Source organism: Elaeis guineensis, chromosome 6 (genome assembly GCF_000442705.2).
Source record: "Elaeis guineensis isolate ETL-2024a chromosome 6, EG11, whole genome shotgun sequence".
Taxonomy (NCBI): domain Eukaryota; kingdom Viridiplantae; phylum Streptophyta; class Magnoliopsida; order Arecales; family Arecaceae; genus Elaeis; species Elaeis guineensis.
The window spans coordinates 123,664,395-123,683,686 of record NC_025998.2 but is presented as its reverse complement, the minus strand read 5'-3'; the positions used below and the strand labels follow the sequence as shown (position 1 = coordinate 123,683,686).

The following is a 19,292-nucleotide window of genomic DNA, read 5'->3' as shown; positions in this document are numbered from 1 at the left end:
TTTCTGTTGAATAACCAACCACCTTCCAATGATTTCACCCCAAAGGCAGCCTTCCAGATGGTGGTATAAGCCTTTGATCGCCTGTTTGAAATTCTAAGAAATACCCTCAGGCTGAGGAAAGATCAGATGCAGAAAGGAAGCATTGCATTATAGTAAATATGCAATGACATGGAGACAGACAGACTTCACAGATGCTAAAATGGATAAAAATAAACAAAAAAACGATCTTGCCATAAGATCGGTTCAAAGGCAATAAAATTTTCATACAACAACAGTAGGAGTTTTATTTGTTGCATACAACATAAAACACAAGGACAATAAAGCAGTACACTAACTCCAGGGCCAAGCCTCTTCTAATATAAGTTCACAAAATACACACATAATGAAGAACTCCTAACCTAGTATTGTCCCAACTAAAAGGACTCGTATAAATAAAGATGGCTGAAAGGTATTACTCAAGCAAACGTCTATGCTTACACCATGCAATGGCAATTACATACAGAAATATACTTCCCGTAGCTCCACCACCCACAGTCCACAAGAACTCGTGCATACCAGACTTCTTCTCATCAAACAAATCAACTTGGATGTTCATGCCAAATATGCCAGCTAGTACGACAAAGGCGCTTACTATCAAGGTTGCAGTGGTTAGCATGACCCCCATTTGTAATAGATGGTTCTGTTTGTCATCCAGCATGATGTTGATGTAATCCTCAGTATCATCAACATACTCCCTCAGCTTCATGGAAAACATGAAAGTAGACAACAATGAGAACACATCATATTGAAGTTACTTGGTACAAGTTATCTACTCAACCCAATACACATGCAAAAGCATTTGTCAAACAATGCTCGTTTTAAAAACATTGTAAATGAAAGTTATGGGAGCCATCAATTTGGTTCCAAACAGTAGCAGATGACTGAAACGAGTAATTTTCAATCTGGGGTGAGTGAATATATGCTTCCGGTGAGAGTGCAGGTGCGCTACCTATCAATTTTAGTTAATTTACTTGCAGTAGGAAAGTACATCGTCCAGCTATCTCTATATTCAGCCAGCACCATTCAAGTTATTAGTATGCAAGTAATTTAAACATTAATTTGCTTCAATTTTCTTTGCAAAATATATGGATGATCAGATTATAATAGGAGGTGAGTGGAAGAAGAATTGGGGAAGGTATTGCATGGGATGGTCAACAAAGGCAACTTATGACTTGACAAAATCAGTAATCAGAGAGCAGTTGCATATTGTTATTAAGATTTTTGTTTCCTTTGTTCCCCTTTCAATCAGCTGGTCTGCCATTCTACATGGCAAGAGGGAACCAGTGAACGACAACTGATAACCGTAGCAAAAATATGACAACCACCAAAGTAGCGAACAATTTTAAGTCAACAGAACAAAATATGCAATATATATTACAGCCATTGTTGCTGCAACAAGGTTAAATATTAAAAGTTCATGGTAAAATCTACAATAAATATTACCAAATTAAATGCATAGAGAAACCATGGAAACAGGTTATATCAAATGTAATTTTGGAAACTTTTAAACTTCAAGACCCAAAGTCCTCTGGATAGATAGTCCGCATACCAAATCTAGTTTCTAACAGAAATATAATCATCAAGCATGATACATCTTCATTGTAGTCATGGATATTGAAAACTGGCTATTAATTTATTTCTTGATATGCCTCTCCAACATCAATGTCCAAGAAGAATGAGAAAGAATCATGAGAGTAGTGGATATTTCACAAATGCTTAAAACCATGGCAACAGCGAAAGTCATGGACGAGATTTGGCTTCAGTCTAAAACATCGAACAATGGAATGTATTCAATTCCAAATAATGTCGGGCAACATTATGAAATAAACAAATTGCTTTATAAGAAAACATATAAAATTTTGAATTCTCTTTAGTTCTGTAATTTGTCTCTTTTGCTTATTATTTGTGCTTTCGAGATGAAGACAATTGTAACGACCTAGAAAAAAAAAAAAAAAAAAAACAGAGGAATCGGGAGGAAGAAGACTCCCGTTGAGAGTCTTCTTCCCACCGTGAAAAGGAGTGGAGAATCCGAGTAAAAACCGGATTCCTCCTCTATAAAATTCCCTTTCCCCTTCCTTTAGGTTTTTATCACGGGATTTTGAGAGATTGAGGGATTTTTTTCAAAAAGATCCGCGGGTTCTTAGATGGAAAAGAAAAAGATTGCCGGAGTTCTTCTCGGCTGCCGGAGCTCGAGGTAAGCCCCTCCCCTTCTTCCTCTCCCTCTTTCCTTTCTCCCCTGGCCCAAAGCCTCGCCGTCGGCCACCGTCTTCGCCGGAAAATCCATGAACAAGAAATCCCCTATTTTTTCGATCTCTTTTTGATTTTTGCCGGCCGAACCTTGCCGCCGGCCGTCCATTGCTCACCGCCGCCTCCACCTGTTGCCGGATCTCCGGTCAAGCCGTCGGAGCCCGAGCCATCGAGGGGGGGGACCTCACGGTCCTCCCCTGTTTCAGCCAAGGGAGGCCGCGGGAAGAAAAGAAGAAAGGAAGAAGAAGAAGAAAAGAAAAAGAAAAGAAAAAGGAAAAAGAAAAAGAAAAGAAAAAGGAAAAAGAAAAAGAAAAGAAAAAAAAAGGAAAAAGAGAAAGAGAAAAAAAATAAAAATAAAAATAAAATAAAATAAAATAAAAAAGAAGAAGAAGGAGAGAATTCTCCTCTCTCTCCTTTCTCTCTTCTTTCTCTCTCTTTTCTCTCTCCTCTCTGTACCTTCTCTCTCTACATTTTCTCTCTCTAGATTCTCTCTCTAGACTTTTCTCTCTCTTTACGGATTTTGTCTCTCTAGGATCTTTTCTTCCTCTCTGATTGCATCATGAACCCTAGAATAAACTTGAGGATGAAAATAAGATGATTTGAGATTGCTCCGAAATTCGTGCGGTAGATCTGATTCCAGTCTGATTCTATTCAAAATTATAACACTTGATTCATATTGAGTCATCCTGATAGGACCTCTGATGGTCTCGACCATGATTGCCTCATCGAAAAGATACGAAGATTCTCTCTCCACTTTCTCTCTCTAGAATTTTCTCTCTCTTCATGGATTTTCTCTCTCTAGAAGTTTTATGGATCAGTGGAGGATCCTGATACATAGACAAATCCTAATTTTGATTAATTCTAAGAGAGGTCCTCGATCTGTGTTATTAGGATCGATTATCGATAATTTTCTCTATATATGATTTTTATATTTGATCAGGGTTATGAAGAGATGATTGTCTGCATATGATATCGAGTGGAATATTTTGTTAAAGAAATTCATAAATCAAAGAAGAACATTGATTTCTGTGTTTGGATCAGTCACCGGTAAAGGTAAGAATCCCTGTACATGATCACCATTATATATATGCTATTTTACTGTTGGTCTTGCATTATTGGTTTTGCATCGTCGGATTTGAGATTGATGAAATTATTATATCTGAGATACTGTTATTTGATTTTGAGCATGAGTATGTTATGTTAATATATATGTATCAGAGATTGATGGCATGATTATATGGATATGACATATCTGAATTGATCATAATGGAAGACAGAATTGATTGATGAATACAACACATAATGATTAAATGAAAAGAAAGAGATATATGGTATGGACTAGCCTTGTCATGTGGAACAGCCGGCCAGGAGCTTATGCCTGGGACAGCCCGCCAGGAGCTTATGCCTGGGACAGCCCCCACTAGCTTACAGGTGGATCAGCCGGCCAGGAGCTCATGCCTGGGACAGCCCGCCAGGAGCTTATGCCTGGGACAGCCTCTCACGGGCTTTGGTACGTGGGACAGCCGGCCAGGAGCTCATCCTGGGACAGTCTTGAAAGACTTTTTAAATGGATTCGATCCGGATGATGACTGAGGTATAGACTTGGATAGTCCAGAGCCAGAAGGAAACTGTTAAAAATCATGTGATTATGAAAGGAGAAATGAAAGATAAGACATGAAATAATTGTTGAACAAAAGTATTTTACCTGTTAACATATGATGATGCATCTATTTTGACAAGACAGAAAATTTATGAATGTTTGCATTATTTTGGACATTGAACATGAGATTTTATATTTTATTGCTTATCCTTATTTTCAGACTATATTACTATATCAGTGTGATATGGGAATTCTTACTGGGCTGTAAAGCTCACATCCCTTCATCTTTTTTTTTTTTCTCAGAGTTGCAGGATGACTTAGATTGGCTATGGTTTGGATTTACGGGTGAGCAGAAGGATAAATAGAGTGTCATAGTATCTGATCAGAGAATTGAAGAAATGTTAATTGTAATTATACAAAATTTTATGAATTATTATTGAAATTAATTGTTATGGATGTTAAGGTTGTAATGATTTATTTTGGCCTTGCATATTCTTTAGGGCTTGCTCTAAGGAGTGTGCGGCCATCACGTATCCGACCCGGGTGTTGGGTTCGGGGCGTGACAAAATGGTATCAGAGCATAGGATATGATCGTTAGGGATTATGATATGAGTGATTAGAATATTACAGAGTAATATCAGAGCTTAGGTTATGATCATTGGAGATTACAATATAAATGATTTGGATGTGATAGAATAATATCAAAGCTTAGGTTTAAGATCACTAGAGATTATGAAGAGATATTAAAACTTTATGTAAGATCAGTAGGATGTGACAGAGTGGCATCTGAGCTTAGAGCTTAGGTTACGTTCATTTGGAGACAATGATATAAGTGATTAGGATATGACAGAATAGTACTAGAGCCAAGTTTAAGGTCACTAGGGATTGTCATATAAGTGATATCAAAACTTTGGGATTATAATCACTAAAGTATGATTGATAATATCAGAGTTTAAGATTTTGATCATTAAAGGTATGATAAAATGATATTAGAGTTTAGGTTATGATCACTAGAAAATACGATTTAAGTGGTATTTGAGTTTAAGGTTATAATTATTCAGAATTGTAATTCTAGTGATATCTGAACTTAGGTTATGATCATGAGGAACACGATAGATATGAAAGAGAAGATTTAATATTTAGATTTCGAATCAATAGATATTAAGATGGAATTTATGCATAAGTGGCATATGTTATCTATAATAAAATTGACGAGTTATATCTTGGATTTCAATTAGTAAGGTTGACCTAAGTATGAAAAGAGTTGACCTTGGAATGAAGTGGGAGGTATTGATAAGTTATGTTGAGAATACTAGATGATTTTATGATTGAAGATCATGATACTTTTCTAATTTCGATGATAATTGTCTGATGCGTTATGAATTTTGAATTTATCAAAAGAAAGTTAATTAGGGTATGGTCTAAGAAGAAATTTCATCATATGAGAGAGAAATATTTTTTGAACATTGAATCTATAAGAGGATCATATATGAAACTCAATTTTAAATGAAAAATATACTTGAATTTTATTATGAGAATATGAGATACACATCTTGGTAAAATTTTTGGTTACTCAAAATATTATATTCTGAATATGATTCCTTGATCTTTCAAGTTGCATTGAATTTCAAGTCAAAAGTTTATTTTTCTAAGTAGATCAAAAGTATTTTGATATTGTTGTTAAAGTAAAGAAGAAAATTTATTTTGTCAGAGTACGATATACAGGTTATGATGAAATCTTTAATAATTCATATTACTATCTTTGGATTAGATTTTTTTTAATTTTTCTTGTGATTGTTGAAGATGGTGAAGTGTATTAATTATTCAAGTCAGAGTTTGAATTTCTGAATTGAAATAAGATATCTTACTAGTGTTAAAGTTTGAATGACTTATACAAGGGACAAGATTTTGTATAGATTTATTGATTAATATTAATAGTTATGATGAAGAGAATTCTATAAGAAATAATCAAGTTGATTCTACTTAAGGATGTTGACTTGAGTTCTTTTAGTTGTCAAATTAGAATTAATTCTTTTAAAAAAAAAGAAGATTGATTTAGAAATTATCTAAATGATTGTAAGGTAAATCTAAAGTTAACTCTAATTGATTCTAGATATGTTGGATTCTTGAAAGAGTGATGAAACTTATACAATAATTTCAAATATAGGAAGTAGATCAAGATTTAATTTTTATATGCTATACCCAAAGGTAGTAAAGATGAAGAAACTTAAAATTTTGCCCTAAGTTTTATCTAAAATTTGAAGGTTGGATCTAGCTTGGATCGATCTAACATATAAGGATATTTTTATCTTTGATATAATTATATAATTTGATAAATCAAGATCAGAATGCGCAGCAAAAGCATGGTGGGTTAAATTGATTAGAAATATTAATTCTTTGATTCTGAAGATATTATGGAATACATTAGTTGTTAATAAAGAATAATTTTTAATCTGATCATAGTCAGATAAATTTTGTTAGTAGGTTGCTTCATTATAGATAATGCAAAAAAAATTTTAGATATCTCAAGTTTATTAATAGCTTGATAGTTCTGATATTAGTTCAAATTTAGAATGTCCTGACATAGATCTCATATTTTTTTTTAAAAAAAATCTAATATTGTTACTTGAACTGATATAGAAGATTGAGATTTTTCTTAAGATGAGAGTCTATATATATAAAAATTTGTTGAAAAAAATCAAGTGAAGAAAGAAATCGATGATTGTAAAGAGTGCTCGATGTTTGATCTTTATTTATCAGGGGTAGTATGAGATAATTATGAATTTCGAGTGAAATGTATTAGACAAATAACGGTGGTATATTAATACAAGTTTAAAATGTTACAGTTCTTCAAAAAGTTGAGAAATCAATAAGAAGGGATGAGTTTGAAATTTTAAATAATTTTGTTATAACAAGATCATGAGAAATAAAAGACATTATTGTAAGCTTGAGAATGACATGAAGAATGTATACTTTGAAATAGATATCTCAAACGACATAACCTAATTTCGAGGACGAAATTATTTTAAGGAGGGGAGAATGTAACGACCTAGAAAAAAAAAAAAAAAAAAAAACAGAGGAATCGGGAGGAAGAAGACTCCCGTTGAGAGTCTTCTTCCCACCATGAAAAGGAGTGGAGAATCCGAGTAAAAACCGGATTCCTCCTCTATAAAATTCCCTTTCCCCTTCCTTTAGGTTTTTATCACGGGATTTTGAGAGATTGAGGGATTTTTTTCAAAAAGATCCGCGGGTTCTTAGATGGAAAAGAAAAAGATTGCCGGAGTTCTTCTCGGCTGCCGGAGCTCGAGGTAAGCCCCTCCCCTTCTTCCTCTCCCTCTTTCCTTTCTCCCCTGGCCCAAAGCCTCGCCGTCGGCCACCGTCTTCGCCGGAAAATCCATGAACAAGAAATCCCCTATTTTTTCGATCTCTTTTTGATTTTTGCCGGCCGAACCTTGCCGCCGGCCGTCCATTGCTCACCGCCGCCTCCACCTGTTGCCGGATCTCCGGTCAAGCCGTCGGAGCCCGAGCCATCGAGGGGGGGGACCTCACGGTCCTCCCCTGTTTCAGCCAAGGGAGGCCGCGGGAAGAAAAGAAGAAAGGAAGAAGAAGAAGAAAAGAAAAAGAAAAGAAAAAGGAAAAAGAAAAAGAAAAGAAAAAGGAAAAAGAAAAAGAAAAGAAAAAAAAAGGAAAAAGAGAAAGAGAAAAAAAATAAAAATAAAAATAAAATAAAATAAAATAAAAAAGAAGAAGAAGGAGAGAATTCTCCTCTCTCTCCTTTCTCTCTTCTTTCTCTCTCTTTTCTCTCTCCTCTCTGTACCTTCTCTCTCTACATTTTCTCTCTCTAGATTCTCTCTCTAGACTTTTCTCTCTCTTTACGGATTTTGTCTCTCTAGGATCTTTTCTTCCTCTTTGATTGCATCATGAACCCTAGAATAAACTTGAGGATGAAAATAAGATGATTTGAGATTGCTCCGAAATTCGTGCGGTAGATCTGATTCCAGTCTGATTCTATTCAAAATTATAACACTTGATTCATATTGAGTCATCCTGATAGGACCTCTGATGGTCTCGACCATGATTGCCTCATCGAAAAGATACGAAGATTCTCTCTCCACTTTCTCTCTCTAGAATTTTCTCTCTCTTCATGGATTTTCTCTCTCTAGAAGTTTTATGGATCAGTGGAGGATCCTGATACATAGACAAATCCTAATTTTGATTAATTCTAAGAGAGGTCCTCGATCTGTGTTATTAGGATCGATTATCGATAATTTTCTCTATATATGATTTTTATATTTGATCAGGGTTATGAAGAGATGATTGTCTGCATATGATATCGAGTGGAATATTTTGTTAAAGAAATTCATAAATCAAAGAAGAACATTGATTTCTGTGTTTGGATCAGTCACCGGTAAAGGTAAGAATCCCTGTACATGATCACCATTATATATATGCTATTTTACTGTTGGTCTTGCATTATTGGTTTTGCATCGTCGGATTTGAGATTGATGAAATTATTATATCTGAGATACTGTTATTTGATTTTGAGCATGAGTATGTTATGTTAATATATATGTATCAGAGATTGATGGCATGATTATATGGATATGACATATCTGAATTGATCATAATGGAAGACAGAATTGATTGATGAATACAACACATAATGATTAAATGAAAAGAAAGAGATATATGGTATGGACTAGCCTTGTCATGTGGAACAGCCGGCCAGGAGCTTATGCCTGGGACAGCCCGCCAGGAGCTTATGCCTGGGACAGCCCCCACTAGCTTACAGGTGGATCAGCCGGCCAGGAGCTCATGCCTGGGACAGCCCGCCAGGAGCTTATGCCTGGGACAGCCTCTCACGGGCTTTGGTACGTGGGACAGCCGGCCAGGAGCTCATCCTGGGACAGTCTTGAAAGACTTTTTAAATGGATTCGATCCGGATGATGACTGAGGTATAGACTTGGATAGTCCAGAGCCAGAAGGAAACTGTTAAAAATCATGTGATTATGAAAGGAGAAATGAAAGATAAGACATGAAATAATTGTTGAACAAAAGTATTTTACCTGTTAACATATGATGATGCATCTATTTTGACAAGACAGAAAATTTATGAATGTTTGCATTATTTTGGACATTGAACATGAGATTTTATATTTTATTGCTTATCCTTATTTTCAGACTATATTACTATATCAGTGTGATATGGGAATTCTTACTGGGCTGTAAAGCTCACATCCCTTCATCTTTTTTTTTTTTTCTCAGAGTTGCAGGATGACTTAGATTGGCTATGGTTTGGATTTACGGGTGAGCAGAAGGATAAATAGAGTGTCATAGTATCTGATCAGAGAATTGAAGAAATGTTAATTGTAATTATACAAAATTTTATGAATTATTATTGAAATTAATTGTTATGGATGTTAAGGTTGTAATGATTTATTTTGGCCTTGCATATTCTTTAGGGCTTGCTCTAAGGAGTGTGCGGCCATCACGTATCCGACCCGGGTGTTGGGTTCGGGGCGTGACAACAATTTAGCAATAATGAACATTTACTTTTCTTCTTCTTCATTTTTTATTTTTTCCCAGTTCAGATGCTACATACCGTGGATAGTTTGTTTAATGTGCTGTCAATCTGTACAAAATAGGCTTCCAAAAGCATTTCAAGCTCTTCTACATCAAGATGTTTGACACCACTTCTTGTGCTGCAAGTATGGTTTCCATGGCCATCCCCATTGATAACACTGGGCGCAGACAGTGAGCGGTCATGGTCAATATTCTGCGAGTCATCTTCATGATTATTGCCAACATCATTCTCCTCCGACAAACTCTCAGCATGCAGCCTTCAAAACAAACAATATTTTCCACAAAGTAACTCAAACGGTAAAATGAAGCATTTTAACATCTCACTGGACAAGCACAGGCCAGAGACAACACAGCTCAGGGACAACATTCTTAAAGCAACTGTTAAGGTACCTGTCATCATACATGTCATCACCACGATTATATATAGAAGAATGAGAAGAACCATCAGAGATATTTTGCTGCATCAACTTTTCCGTCAAATACATCTCAGCCATATCATCATCATCATCCAAGAGGTGTTCAAGTTCATCTCTGACCTATGATATATTGACAGCCAATTAAGTTAACAAGCAAAACTGGATAACACAATAAAGAGGTATTGCTAGGTTCCATATAAATTCAAACCAGATCAATATAGAGAACAATTGTCAACCAGTTGGACTAACTTAATTTTCTGCAGAACGCCCCCTTTTCTGTAACACCAAAGTATTACATTTTATTTGATTGCATTCTGTGGTGCAGCTCTTCATATTTTGTCAAAGCATAATTGTGAGAACCGATCCAATTGGGCCTGGTTTGTGTTGAAGTCAGCAAGGCTTGCCGACTTCATCATAAAAATTTCAAAAAAAAAAAAAAAAAAAGTATCGGAGCAGGGGAATCTAATCCCCTATCCAATCCCTTGCCATGGGAGGGCTAAGACTGCACGAATGGCCAAATAGGTGTCACAGGCGAGTGAGGAATGGCTGAAGGCCGTCTGGGGTGGTTATACCAGCGAAGGCTGATCTTATCTGCTGTTAAGCCGAGCTAATCCTATCCAAATTTCTTCTTTTTAAACCCCACTTCACTTGTGATCAAGCCACCATTGAACCCCTCTTCGCCTTCCTCTCCCTTCTTCCTCACCACCGAGTGGCCATCGGCTGCCACAATCGAGCTTAATAACCCGAATCCCCCCCCCCCTCCTCTCAAATTCCCCTATTTTCCTCTTTCCAAGAGTTTTGGTTTGTTTTGTCGGGAACCAGCAACACTGGCTGAGCCACCACTACCGCCACCAGCACTTGGCTGCGCCCCCACCACCCGATCCTTGAACCTCATCTCCTTTTCCCTTTCCTCCTTTCTCCCTTAAAAGGCTAGGGGAAACCCTTATTTTAGCATCCATTGGTGGCCAAGGGAAGGGGGAGGGGAGGGAAGGGGAAAAGAGGAAAAAAAGAAAAAAAAGAGCAAAGAAAAAAAAAGAAAAAAAAAGAAAAAAAAAGAGAAAAAAAATGAAAAAGGAAACCCATTTTAGTCTCACCCTGTTGGATCGGGCCCATAATTTAACTAAGCTCGAACCAAGAACCTGTTGGTCGACCCAATCCGAATAGGCCAGGCCCTTGATTAGACCTAAATTAAGTGGATCCAGCCTAGGGGCGACAAAATATGACCCGACCCGCCAATCCAACCCACGTTCGACTCGTCTTAAACAGATTTGGTATTGATTTAAATGGATTCAGGTCGTAAACGAATCGACCTGTTTAACCCATTTATTAAATAGATCGGATTTGGATTTAAATTTCTCAACGTGCTCACTTGTTTAACCCATTTATGATTTTTATTTAACATATTTGGACTATGGGCCCATGGCAAAATTTGAGCGACCCATTTGAAGATTCCCATGACTGTGAATCGGATCCACGAAATTTCAACGCCCCATCGCCTCGCATCTGTGCTTCCTGCTTTTCCTCTTCTCCTTCCCAAAAAGCCCTAGAGCCTAAATTCTCATCGTCTCACCCTCCGTCACCTCCCTCTTCCATTCCAGCGCGTCGAGGTTCGTGAGTTCCTCCATGCCGTTGCCCCCGCAGCCGTTCGCTTCACTGCTCGCTCCCACCGGCAGCTCACACTAGTCGCCATCAAATTGAGCAATTGAGATCTGGTAGAATCTCAGAGCCTTCAGCGGCAATGATGGCCCTCCTCCACCTGTTCCTCCTCGCGGTGCCACTTCTGGTCTCCTTCCGACCATCGACAATGGAGATCCTAGTGACGAAGGTCCGGATCACTCGATCTAGGAACCTCGGAGCCTTTGGCGGTGACAATGGTCCTCCTCCACCTGCTGCTCCTTGTAGTGGAGCTTCTGACCTCCTAGCCATCGACGATGGAGATCCAGATGACGGAGGTCCGGATCGCTCGATCTGGAAACCTCGAAGCCTTCAGTGGCAATAATGGCCCTCCTCCGCTTGTTCCTCATGGTGGTGCTTCTGGCTTGTTTTCGACCGTCAACGATGGAGATATGGATGATGGAGGTCCGATCCGACGGGCAGACCATCATCTCCTTCGATATGTTCGGCTTCACCCATAACGGCATCCTGGAGCTCAACATCTCCGATATCTCCCTCTCCGACTACTCTGAGAACCTCAAGCTTGGCAAGGGCGGCCGGTTGGGTGGAGCTGGAGGCGACCTATAGCGCAGCGAGGATAGAGGCCGGAGAGGCGGTTGGGCGGAGATGCGGCAAGGGCAAAGCCACAGAGATCGAAGATGGAGAGAGCAATTTTTTTTATTTTTTATTTTAAAAATGGGTCATTAAACGGATTGGATTTTATTTTAATGGGTTAAAAATGGATCGTAATCATGTTGGATCGGATAACCTATTTATTAAATAGATCGGATTCGGATTTTAAAATCTGACCTATTTAAATTAATAGGTCGGATCCGAATTTAAATTTTTTTAATTCGATCCGTATCTGACCTGATCCATTTATATCCGATCCAACCCGATTGCCACCCTTAATCCAACCCCTCCTCCAGAAAAGAATTTCAACTGGCCTAGATCGAGCATCTCTCTCTTTTCTATGTTGGTCAAGTAAGATCAAATAAATCAAACCTCAATTACTCTTTCCTTTATACCTCAATTGATTGACTGAATCTAGTCTAATTAGCATAATTTTTTTTGATTAATGAAATAGATCTAATCCAAGGTTTGATCTAGATCAAGAGGAGCACGGATTTAAGGATCAGACCACGAGTCGAATTTTGGATCTGATTGATCTAAAATGGTAAATTCCATTTATCTCTAAGATTTTGTTTAATGTATTTCTAATTTAAAAATTGTACAAAAATTAATATAGTATTAAAAAATTGAAAGTTCGGAAAAGTACGTAGTTTATAAAATGAAATTCAAAATTATGGATCAAGTATAGTGTTATCCTAACGTGATTGTAAAATTTTTAAACAAGATGATTCCTCTATGTTGCATGGTATTACGCTTGCAAGAACTTTTGACTGAAATTTTTTTTATTGTTGTTAGAAATAAAATGTGAAAATATATTGACAAATGTTATGAAAATAAATATGTTGGTTATTGTGGAGATTATAAAAAAACTCTCTAGTTAGACTATGATCTTGGTCTAGCCAACAGAACTGATCATTGGCCACATGACAAGAAACTAGCTTCTCCTGAGCCTAAGCAATCGGAGCTGATTGCTAGTAAAATTAATCTTTCTGGATCTAGTTAGTTGGGGTTGATTGCTGACACACACTGATGCATCGCGTATTTATTTGTAAGACTAATCTTTTTACCTTCTCACAAAGTTAATCATGACCGTGTGAATCAGAAGTAATTTCTTTCTGGGCCTAGAAGTGGGATTGATCACTGGTACATACTGATGGATCGCGTGTTCTATATTCAAGAGCTTGTCTCTTCCGGACCTTATCACAGGACTGATTATGACAATAGTCACCAAAGATTGAGAGGATTTTATGTTTTACTATTATGCATGATACATTTTTAAAAATTAAAATTATTTTGATATATGCATCTATTATTGTCAACTGCTATATTTAGGAAAAGAATTTAATTATGCTTGATTCCTCAAAGCTATTGAAAACTTACTGAGTCTGCAAAGCTCACTCCTTTTTATTTTTTCAGATCCAGAAGAGCATGTAGGGCATAAGACGAAGCAGTAAGAAGTCTAGGATCTAGAAGACTTATGATTCATATTTCTATGGAGAAATTAATTAGATTTTCTCATTATTATTAAAAGTATTCTCCCACTACTTGAATGATGAATCTAAAATAATATAAATATTTGAAGGAAAAAACAGGCCTTGCATGTCCTTTAGGATTGAACCCTAAGAACATCTGGCCGCTTGTCGCACACTCAGCTCAGGCCTCGGGCCAGGGCATGACAATATTCAGCAGGTTTTAGAGAAAGTGTAATTATAATAGTTATACACCTATTCAAACAACTATTGGAATGAGAACATAATGTGAATATCCATTAGGATAGTAGGATGAATAAGCTTCAATAAATAGAGATATTATTTTTTGCCAATAAAAGGTGAAATGAAATCTTCCACTCCAAATCCACATTGATCTGTTGATCTAATAAGATTAACAGTAGAGGAAATAAACTAATGAATAAGTGCTGGGACTTTTCTTTACCTAGAGAATTACCTCTAGCACCCATTTAGATGGATCAACACAATCCATTTTATTGTAAAGAATCATAGAACCAAGTATACCACACCATCAAACTCATTTTGTACTAAAAGAAATGGTTTTGCAAGAGTAGAGACACTACAGGACATTGAGTAGAGTCTAAGAAAAGAATATAAACAGAATTTAATTTCCATTCTTTATCGGCAGCAGACACCATCTTTCTTAACCTTCCAGACATTCACCATACCTCCTACACCCTTTTCCACCCTAACAGAGAGCCTCTCACAATCAATATTTCTCAGATCATCCATACCCATGATCTCAGTTTTGGTTTGGCTAAAATCGCCACAAGAAACTCTCTTTTGCTTGTATTCTTGATCAGCTACCCCAACCTATATCTGCAGAATTCAAAGTATCTGCATCTTCATAACTAAAAGAAATTTTCTTCACTACGATTTTTAATGGTGAGCCATCCATGTTTTCAAATCTGATGTTCCAAATTCATTCACTTAACCAGCCACAATTAATCATGTACTTCAGATAAAGAAGAGCTGTACTGGTTCAACTGTAAATATGTTTAAAACTAGGGAGATTATCTCAAGATAATGGCAGGAAATATTGCAATTAAAAGATCAATCATAATGGAGGGGATAAATCTCACTCTTCCATCTATATCTCTCACATTCCTGACACTCACTCAGCAACCAACATGCTGCTCTCTCTCCCACCCGCAAAATGCTGCCGGCTACTTTCCCTTCCCTTCTTATTTCTTCTCCTAAACCCCAAATGCCCTCAAGCTTAATCTGCTTGATTCCCCTTCAATCTCCAGTCTAGTTCTAATCCTTCTCTTGTCGATTTAGTCAAGATATAGTTATGGATTCACAACTTACAAGTACTGTCATTGGATTCATTAGACACCTTGAGGGGCTAGCACTGATTGGAAGATACCGGCAGGAGCTGGTATGCTGGTATTTCAGGGGATTGCCTTCTCATACAACCTCTCTCTCTCTCTCCCACACACATGCGCGGGGGGGGGGGGGGGGGGGGGGGGGGGCGGGGGAGGGGGGTTGTGGTTTGGGGTTGGTGGGGCGCACACATAATTGCTTGACCCATGGGCTCCCATGATGTGCATGCATGCATGTGGGTGCTGTGGCTCATCCTATCACTGCTCCCATAATTGCTTGACCCATGTGCTCCCCTGTCCAACTGCATCACTTTGCCATTTTGATATGTTGTGCACAATCTAAAACACTTCACCAATCACTGGATAAAATATTAAGCTACTATATTATCCCTCATGATTTGGATGGTTCAGATTATAAGATTCTTTTTTCACCAAAGCAAAATTCAAACTAAAATTAGACATCACCATATCCTGCTTTCTCTAGCTCGTATACAACCAGCATAGTCCTTTGTAAAGTCAGAATAGCTAAATTCAGTCATTGCAGCAAGAAATAGATGAACACAAAAGAGCAAATGGTCTGATCAGAAAGGAATTCTGAGTGGGTGTCTGTACATAAATACATGCATGATATTTTTAGGCTTGTCAAATGTGTCCATGATTAACATTATCCCTGTCCTTTATCTCAATGTTGGTTATGCAGAGTTCACATCTTCAAGACTTCTTATTAATAAGAATGAAAAGTTACACCATTAGTATTGTCCTGTTATCTGTTAAATATGATTTCTAGACAAAATGAAAATTTGTATACTGTCCAGAAATGATAAACAGCACAAATTTAATGCAAGTAGAAGCAAAAGACTTGATGGACAACATAGAGATTTCATATGCTTTATATAATCATGAAGAAAAAATTACTGACCTTTTGAACACGTCCTGTTATTGTAACCAATCGGCTTTTGATCTGGCGGACACGTTCCAAGTTAAGGGTGCTTATCTTCGAAGTCAGCTTATCCAAGGCTGGATGTGCTTCTTTCTCCAGTGTTGTTGCCTTATTAAGAAAATAAAAGAACAAAAATAGTAAACATTTTAAAAGCAAATAAGCCGGAAGAAAACTATTGAATGAGGAATTGATGTGATGTCACTAGAAATGATGAAAATGAAGGAAAGGAGAAAATACAAGGTATATGTTAATACACAAGAAATATTGAAGTCTTCAGACAATCAACTAGATCGGGAAGAAACAGGATCTCTCTCTCTCTCTCTCTCTCTCTCTTTGTTTTTTTTTTTTTGGGCACTATTTCAATTCAAATAAGCAGCAAAATATTCATGATTCCATCTACTGCAGAAAGCAATACAAACATGGTTGTACAGGGTAACTTCTACAGCTGACATCTATCCTTGTTGATTGGGAGCGCTACTTAATTTGGCTTGCAAAGATAGAGATTGGATTATCTTAGCCATTGAAGTCATGAAGAATTTATATCCCTTGAAATGTGTCAAAAAGTATGAGAAAGATTCTTCTATAAAGCAGCAAAAGCAAAAATGGATATAACAGTACTGTGCAAAAGACATAGTAACTAAGCAAGTAATCAGCAGTAGTAGTAGTGGACTATGATAATGAACACAATGACTGCAAAAGGATAAAAAAAATTCTCAAAGTAAGGCTTCCGACCTCATTCTCTAAGCAACTGCAAGCAGCCTCTAGACAAGCTTCCAGTGCAATGAATTCAAATGGAAGATCTCTCGGCCCATTGCTGGAAATTTCCTCCCTCTTTCCTTTCTCATCTGTCTCTGACTCTGCATGAAGAGATCCAGGATACTCAAGATCGTCAGAACCTTGAGGAGGGCTAGCAGTCCTTGACTTTGGCTCCCCCAAATCATATCCATTAGTCCAATCCTCACTGCTGCCAACACCACCTTCCTTTAAACATACAACAATTTTGACAAAAATAACCATGAGAAACTAACAACAGACACAAGGAATAAAAGACAATATACAAGAGAACAAAGCTTATAGATTCACAAAGAACAAATGCCATTTTCTGCAGCTATGAAAGTTAGTACATGGGACAGCTTAGTGCTGAGTTCAGTCACCCAACCCTCTTTAGAAAGGCTATTCTATTGGCACAAGTAGGAAAATAGGTAAAATACAAAAAAGACTATAATCACTTGTATGCAAAGATTGGTTGTTGTATTTAAAGAATCACATAATGTTAAAGAAATTATTCTCACCTTTGTTTGCAAATGCTCAAGCAAAACTATCTAGTGAATACAACAAACCATATGCATTTCAGAAGTTGTGAACTCATAAAAACATCATGAAAGAGTTGCAGGCACTAAACAAAAACCCCCTATGAACACTTGATCCTGTTGAGTTCTCCTTACTCTCTGTTTTGGTTTCATGCATTGCTAGATCAGATCATGTAGGACTTTTAAAAGGCATTTCAATGTCCATTCAATCACACTGCTTCATTCACACTGCTTCATTCAAAAATTTCAGTACAAAATTTGTTTACTCCATTTACTCATACATCCCATCTATTGAATCCACCCTCCATTCGATTCCACCCTCTATTCTATAGGACGCAATCCTCTGATCTCAGATAATTCATCATACATCATGTGGATTTTTTTGGGGGCTTCTCTATGAGAGGTATACCACTTAAACATTTCCTTAAAGCGACGAAATGTGATTAATAGATCAATCATCCACTTGAGATTGCCTGGCATCCTATCTATTTTCAGTAGAGAAAATCTCTTATTCTCACAAAATAAAGTTTCTAAAGTTGCAGACTATCTGACAGAGTCAAGATATACTCATCATACACATGTCACATAGAAATCCTCATAAATACTATGAACATATATTAAAAGCAGTTAAGCAAAATCCAGAATTGGTTAAAAAATAGAAGAAGAAGAGGAAGCAAATGCATTCAGAGAGAAAATGAGAGATATAAATCCTTTCTATCAATTAAATTTAATTATTTAGAACCAGTTACCGGAAAAAAGAAAAGAAATACGAGAGACGTGATCTACAATTACCCAGCATTTGACACTTAAAGCACTAAAAGTTCCAATGAAGCAACCAGAAAACACTACTGAAGTATCAAAGATGATCTTTTTTATTAAAAAAAGAAAAATATATTAAAAAAAACTCAGAGTGTGAGCAAATTAAATATGTGCAGTATACTCCATTAAAGTTTAGAAGAAAAGTGAAGTAGAGAGAGAGAGAGAGAGAGAGAGAGAGAGAGGACATGGTGATTGTCGTCGGCGGGATGGGGGTGGCGGTGGTGGAGGAGGAGGCGGCGCTGGAGTTCCTGGACGAAGGGGGCAACGGAGGGGTCGCGGTAGTTGAGGAGGAGCACCTCGTGGGCGGTAATGATGGCCTTGATATGCTCCAGGTTGACGACGATGGCCCGCTCCCGCCCCAGCACCGTCGACGGGTACGACAGCTGCGGGTCCAGGATCCGCAGGTCCCTGGCCGGCAGCCCCGTCCGCCGCATCACCGAGTGCCGCCCGGCCTCCACCACCCGCGCCTCCCCGGCAGCGTCCACCGTGAGCCACGCCCGAACCCCAGCCGCCGACGCCTTCTTCCTCCCCGGCCGGGCCCCCGCCAGCTCCGGCTCGTCCTCCCCAGCCGGGCCGGCCTTCGGCCGAAGGGCAGCTCCTCCGATTCTCATCTCTCTGAGACGATCTCTTTCCCCGTTGGTGAGTGAGAGTGATGGTTTTAGCAATCGTGGCAGTAGTAGATTAATGGCTACTTTTAGTGGTGCCTCGGTGTCTCCGTCGCTCGCTTCACCTGTGGTGTAGAGTGTGGTGGAGAGGAGTGGATCGGGTTGTATCCCTCACGCAAAAGAATGATTCATCTTCTATCGCGATATCAACCGTTGGATTGCGTATTACACAGCTCTCAAAGCATTCCAACGTCGTCTTCCGGCGGCCATTGCTCGATCCAACGGTGGATGTCGCGGAAAAGGGTGAATCATTCTTTCGCGTGAAAGATACAACCCGAACCCGGAGCTTGAGTGGGCTTTTTAGTAAGAAAAAGTTATATCATCAGGTTTGGTCACCAGCCAGACGCTTGCCGCGCGACTAAGACCGGCTACCGCTTTCTCGAATTTTTTAATTGACTGTCAGGAAAAAATAAAAAACTATAAAAGAAAAAATCGATCTTTTCCCTTGAAATAAAAAAGTTCATATTCCAGAACATTAAGACTAACCCAAAATAATAATAATAATAATAATAATTATTATTATTATTATTATTATTATTTAAAAACTATAATTT

At 37.9% G+C, this 19,292-nt stretch overlaps 1 protein-coding gene across 1 annotated transcript; it reads right to left on the bottom strand.

The window, feature by feature from the left end:
• Positions 1–210: 210 nt before the first annotated feature.
• LOC105060051 (magnesium transporter MRS2-3) lies at positions 211–18,753 on the bottom strand. Its single transcript, XM_073259710.1, has 6 exons — positions 18,259–18,753; positions 16,677–16,925; positions 15,924–16,052; positions 9,860–10,005; positions 9,489–9,726; positions 211–739 (listed from the first exon to the last, which is right to left on the bottom strand). Exons 1-6 carry the CDS (start codon positions 18,682–18,684, stop codon positions 452–454), a joined length of 1,476 nt encoding a protein of 491 aa, XP_073115811.1. The 5' UTR covers positions 18,685–18,753; the 3' UTR covers positions 211–451.
• Positions 18,754–19,292: the final 539 nt, after the last annotated feature.